The sequence below is a fragment of the Rattus norvegicus genome, chromosome 19 (genome assembly GCF_036323735.1).
Source record: "Rattus norvegicus strain BN/NHsdMcwi chromosome 19, GRCr8, whole genome shotgun sequence".
NCBI lineage: Eukaryota > Metazoa > Chordata > Mammalia > Rodentia > Muridae > Rattus > Rattus norvegicus.
The window spans coordinates 18,053,353-18,059,786 of NC_086037.1; the positions used below are offsets into that span (position 1 = coordinate 18,053,353).

Consider the following 6,434-nt stretch of genomic DNA (forward strand, 5'->3'; position numbering starts at 1 on the left):
CATACACATCTCCTGAGATCTCTCTCCTTAATTGAAGGTGATCGTGTCCACCTAGTACAGCACATGCCCTGGAAGGACAAAAGCTACCTACAGGACCTGTGGTGATGACTCCCAGGTTAGAGCATCTGCTGCTCTCTCAGAAGAACCACATGGTCCCTAACAATCATCTACAATGGGGAATGCTATTCCCTCTTTTGGATCATGAGGGAAATGCACTCAGGAGTGGCCCAGACATACATTTGAAAAAAAAAAAGATCTATTGAGTTAAATGATAAAAATAAATATAATCAGCAACAATAAAAAACACAGCATATGAATGATCAAGTGAAACAGCACCTATAAAAACCTATTTCCCAAAATGACGTTGATGGTCATTATCTTTGTGGTTTAATACTAATGCTGTATTGTAAGAAAAACCGAGGCACATGGTTCTCCATTAGGATTATTCTATATTCCTTTGTGAAAGTTGTCATTTTTCTGCAGCTCTACAGGCATGAGTGTGTGTTACTCAATATCTGGTGCACACAGTCAATAAGGAATGTGTGTTGTAGACTGATATAGACTAGGATGAGCAGAAGACATGACAGCATGGATGCAGTATGTCAGTGATTACATCATAAAGTGTGTCTCCATAAAAAAAGTCACATTATCCACACAAAAGACACTATCACACTGTGTACCCCTTGGTGGCTTTGAATTCACTGGACCATGTAAAGTTCTATATATATAGCTGTCAGTTCTAAGTCTACAGGAGGGGAAAGGACCCTTGAATAAGATGGTCTTAAGAGTCAAGAGTTACAAATCAATTTTTATTCATAAGGAATACATTTAACAAAAAACAGGCATAAAATGAACAACTAAAATGGTATAAAAATGAAAAACAGTAACAAGAATATATAACTATGAAATAACAAAAAGAAAACTTCAATGAAAATCATAACCAAAAACATTTCTTAACAGCATTTTCTTAATGAACATTTAGAAACACAGTTGTAGTGCTGTTTCTCCTCTAGGACACGAGATGTCAAGGTAGTCCCCTCAGTTGTCTCTCAAATGGTGTTGTCGGTATGAGAAAGGAGAAAGACCTCAAGGAGATAGGCTGGCATATGGATACATAAATTTAGGGTCTCTATACATTGAGGAAATTATCTGAGAAGAAGAATATTCCCCCAAAAAGTCTTTGACTGTGAGGATTGTCGTCACAGGGAACTCTTGAGAGAGAAACTCATTCCTCAGGGGGCTGTCTTCCTGGGATCCATGCTATGCCATGTCTCCTGCAGTTCCTGAGACCTGGGAGGAGAAGGCAGCTATTAAGACACTGATTTGGTGGGGACATGCATACCAGCTGTCAAGTTGCTGCCTTCTGTCCCCACAGCTGCATTGGACAGACAGCACTGATCTTTTCACTGAAATCATTGCTGATATCTCTGCAGGCTGAGTAACATCACCAGCAACCCTCACAGTACTGTGGGAGAACAAGCTGCTCCTCAGACTCTACCAGTGCAAACCAAGAATGGGGAAATGGGGAGAGACCTAATTGGGGTGCAGGAAGAAAGGAGATGGCCACATGATACCCAGATCAAAGCCAATGACCAGGACTCATTTGCCATTTGCACTTGGTTCTTATCCCTACAAGGTGCTTCCAACCATCACATGACCCCTGTATGACCTTTGTCACACGACCAAGAACTCGTTCAAAACTCTTCATAGCATCCAATCTGTGATAGGGAGATGCAGTCATGTGATATGTTATTCCTCTGTCACCATTTCTGGACTGCAGTTACAAAAAGGGCAGAGAAGTATAATTGCCAACAATTCAGTTTCTGAAGAGTGGTTAACATCCCAGAATACTTGTGCATAGACAGAGCAATGAATAACTCTATCACATGAGGTGGGTGACTGACTGGGTGTGGGGAGATTAGAAAGGTGATAGGGGAAGCAAAGATGTATCCAATAGGCAAATGGTATCAGACATTGTTAATCTGACTCAGCTGCTTGTTCCTACCACATTTTGCTGGGTCTGGAGGTTGCTGGTCTTCTCCTGTTCGTCTTCATCATTCGGGTTCAACTCAAACAAATATCGCTGTACCTCCTTGCTCTCCTGCTTCAATGTGACCAACTTCTTCTTCATACATGCCTGGTCCATCAGGAGCCGGCTGTGCAGGTTGCTGGAAACACACTCTGCATAGTAAGATACTGAAGCCTCTTCCTCCCATTCCAACTGCCAAATCCCACAAACTCCACCAGGACCCAGATTCCCATAAAGACTTCATAGAATACATCTCCATACATGTAAGGCTGCTGCACAAACAGCAAACGGCCAATCCAGGGAAGAATAAATTGTTTCTGTGACCCAAGCACGAATAAGAGTCCATGTCTGTCCAAAAGAACAAGGGATCTACAACTACCCATGAGAGCCCAATGCATCGGGACAGCATCAATTAGTAGGCAGTAAACAACCACAAGAGGACAGTAGAACCAAGGGAGGTCATGCTAACCATGTGGTCCACACATTGAGCTTTGTTAAACCTGGTATGACCCCAGAGGCCCAGGTTGGCCTAATAACACTCTGATGCCTGAATCTGTGTAGTTCTATCCAGAGCCTTCTAAAGATGCATAGACACTGTGGTGATAAATGACAGTCTCTTATGGAACTGAAACTGAGTCCAAAAGACCCACGGCACAGTGATATTTAAACAGCAGAAGAGATGGGCCCAGAGCTGCAGACCCCCCGGTCCAGAACAAAGAGAGGCAGACATGGCCATTCCACAAGTGATGGGCCCTTCTGACCAGTACTTACCGATAGAAGTTAATCTCCTTCTTGAGCTCCTGAAATTTCTCACGATGTTCAATATTCTTTGTGTCTAAGTTGTGCAGTAATGACATGACCTCTTTCTCCTTTATCTTCAAGTTTTCATAAAATGGATTTGGCCTGAAGTAGGGGCTAGCCCCAGGAAGATAGAACCCAATGAACATCGAGGTTTAGGATTATATGAACTCAGGCTGTGTCCTGTACTACCCCAGCCCTGGAAGGACACTTTCTGAGTTCTACATATTTGGATCTTCTTCAGCTTCAGAAACTTGGAATTGTGTGCCCAGGACAACAGAAGCTAAGCACCCAGATAAAGGGTTCCCTGGCTCACTTTTTTCAATCAGGAGGGCTGGATCTGCATTCAAACCTGTTATGCGGTCAAGAGCCTAGGCCACAGAGCTTACCCAACCACACACACACACACATACATCCAGAAACCTCTGATTTCATTTTTCCTGTTTTGACAAGTGGAATGCTACAAGCCGAATAACTAATATTCTAGAGGCAGACAGTACACATAATTCTGGAGATGAGACCAGATATTGCCACAAACTTATAATCTGCCCAAGGCATACAAATGTATAGACAAATGTGACCACACAGGCAAAGAACTGTACTGTTGAAAGTGCGGCTTCCAAAATAACGCACTTACACCTCCATGAAACTATCTTACAGGTATATCCTGAGGTCAAAAAACAGACCCCTAAATTCCAAGTGTGCAGGGACATAGAAACATATAAAAGTTGTACATATGCATGCAGACCTGTGCACACACAGACACACAAACTGGGACACACCCACAAGAAAAGAAAAGTAAACAGACTCAGAGAATGAGAAAGAGAGACAAATATGGAAAGAGCACAATGAGAATCAGTAGAAATGTATGCACCATTACTGTCTCAGTGTTTAAGGCACACAGACAAGAAGGAACAGGCCTGAGCCTCAGGCCTTCTAGTTAAGCATTGATATGAACAATGTGGGACCTGTCACCTAAGGGTGCTGCCATGAGATGATAGCGTTCAGTCACCTTCCTAGCAAGTACAAACACTCTCCACAAACTCACAGCACCTAGAACCTTGCAAAGCTACCACCTGTCAAGGGCTTTCCAATTGTACTCTGGGAACTCATGCTCCAGTGACTTTATCCCTGAAATCTTCACTCAGATCACAAGTTCAGATTTTCAACAGGCGGAATCAGAGAGTCCATTTTCAATCTCACTCCTCAGTAAGGGTCAGGTTCTGAATCTCCTCTCTATGGGAGATGAGGTTTAGAACAAGGTCTTTGTTTGGAGCAATGCATACCTCTTACTCATGGATCCCCCTGTCACATAAAGGAGGCGATCTGTCAGCTCATTTCTCTCCTTGGTAGTTAGCTCCAGTTCTCTATTCAGCCTCTCCTCTTCCTCGTTGGCCTGCACCTTGTTTAGGACATTTTCAGGGGATGACGTCTGTCTGCGGGCCTCTGTAGGTAGAAGAACACAAGTGAACCCGCATGGGGCGAATGCATAGAGCATACACAGACCACAGTGAGGTCCAAACAGGAGAACATGCTTGGAAGCCAGTGTCACTGCAAGGAGTTTGGTCTATGTGTAAGAGGCATCCTAAGTGGATCACAGTTCCCCCACTACTATATAGAGAACAAGAGATGTAAGCAGCCAGGTGTTCCCCATGCCTGTCCACACAGGCTTACAAGTACCAGAGAGATGCCTTCTCCAGGATTATTATCAGGTAAGCAGGCTACAACCTGGTTTCAGGACCCTCACCCCTCTGGTTTCAGAAGTCAGATCATCAATTCAGCATCCACAATGACTTGATTGATCAGGGATACTCAGATATCCTACACTGTTACTCTAGTCCAATAACTTTGCATTAAAAAGTCATGTAGGGGGAGGACATGGTCAACAGACTTATTAATTCCCCCTACTGAAATGACAAATGCCCCAGAAGTGCCAATAGGTTACAGGCTCTTTCTCTACCTGCTCCATATAGTTTGGCTACTGTAGAAAAATATCTGCCACACAGAACCTCTATTATATGAAGGTAAGATTGGCCCCGTCACCCGGAGGTATTCAGAGGAGTTCTAAGAATATAAGGTCATGCCAGGAGCACAGTTCTCTCCCTCTTACGACTGTCAGATAGTCACTGAATTTAAAGAAGCAATGAAAGTGAAGTACATTGATGCCCTGTTTAATTCAGAAAAGTTATACCCTCCATGCCTCCTGATGGTGTTATTATATCAATTTAACATACCAAATGCACTGTAAAAGTAAAGACTAGAAGTTCACCCAATAATAGCGTAGGCATTGCCATATCCTCCATGTGGTTATGGAGAAACTAATGATGTGAAAACCTTGACTTTCAGGAATTGTGATAATCATGGAATTCAATATCTGTGGAGATGTTCCAGTGGTTGTGGCCCATTACTAAGAAGGCCAGCAGAAGACCCCCACACACACCCCTGACAGGAAGCTCAACATACACTGCCCAGAACTTACTCCACATTCCCCATGTCCTGTGTCCATCATTACCTTTAGGTTTCGTTTGCTTCACTCTAGACTCTTCTCTATCAACATCAACTCTCCCAAAGTGCCTACAAAGACGGGCAAACATGTCTGTGGATATATCCTTTGGACACTAAGAGAAAAAGTAGGGAATTGGTTGTCACAACAATACTGGTGACATCACAGGGATTCCAAGAAGTCTCTAGGAGACAATAGAATGTCCACGAAGGGACGGCTGATGTCATGGATAACAGACTTTGCCTTCTTGCTAATGTTCTCCCTGTACTGAGCAAAAGCTGATGTGCCCTTTTCAGGGGACTTCCCTGTGGCATAGCCACTGAGCACCACATGATTCCAAAGCCAAATTTCGCTCTAGGCTTGATTGGAAAAACCTAAGTCATTGCTATGTATCTAAATGAGTGCTTCCTCCCCAATCCCTGCACAGAAATGTTTCATCCTACCTCAAATTCTCCTCAGTCAGCAATATTACCCATTAATGATTACTGAGAAATCACACCAGTTCCTATAAGTAGTCAAAGAGGTCTCCTGTCTCATCATGTGCAGGTGCATGAAATCAAACCCAGAAATAGCCTGTAGGGTAGGTTGTAATGTGGGTGTGTGTTATAGGTACAACCTGAAGCCTTGTGCTTAACATTTGACAGTTGCCACCAGATTCTTTAGGAGAAAGAATTGCATTCATTATGGTCCTGGCAACAATGTGATGATCTGTTAGGAGAGGAAACTGAAATATTGGATCCACCAGTGAATGCACCCTCAGGCTGAGTGTGGGGCTCTCCTCTTTGCACTTAAGTTACCAAAGTAGGATTGCTTACAGGCCTCTCTAAGCTATAACGTGTGATTTCATCTGAAAAATAAAATAGTCAGCAGATGTTTTGGGGGGGATGCAGCCAAAGGAGTAGGACAAGCCTAGAGACATAACTCAGTGGACAGAGTAAGAAACAAGCATCTTCACTCCTGTTTCATGGATCACCCCACAAAACACAAAAGCATCTATCGTACTAAAAAAAAAACCAGTTATTTTATTGAATGCATACACTAATACTGTTTACAGTATTAGTAGCAAAGCTCAGATTTTGGGGGCAGATCCATGACTTGAACTAT

The 6,434-nt window shown here is 43.2% G+C and overlaps 1 protein-coding gene across 1 annotated transcript; it reads right to left on the minus strand.

Annotated features, from left to right (window-relative positions):
• Window positions 1–688: 688 nt before the first annotated feature.
• LOC134483189 (disks large homolog 5-like) lies at window positions 689–5,666 on the minus strand. Its single transcript, XM_063278460.1, has 5 exons — window positions 5,340–5,666; window positions 4,114–4,273; window positions 2,801–2,944; window positions 2,006–2,168; window positions 689–1,290 (listed from the first exon to the last, which is right to left on the minus strand). The coding sequence occupies exons 1-5, from the start codon at window positions 5,419–5,421 to the stop codon at window positions 1,261–1,263; spliced, it is 579 nt and encodes a 192-aa protein (XP_063134530.1). The 5' UTR covers window positions 5,422–5,666; the 3' UTR covers window positions 689–1,260.
• Window positions 5,667–6,434: the final 768 nt, after the last annotated feature.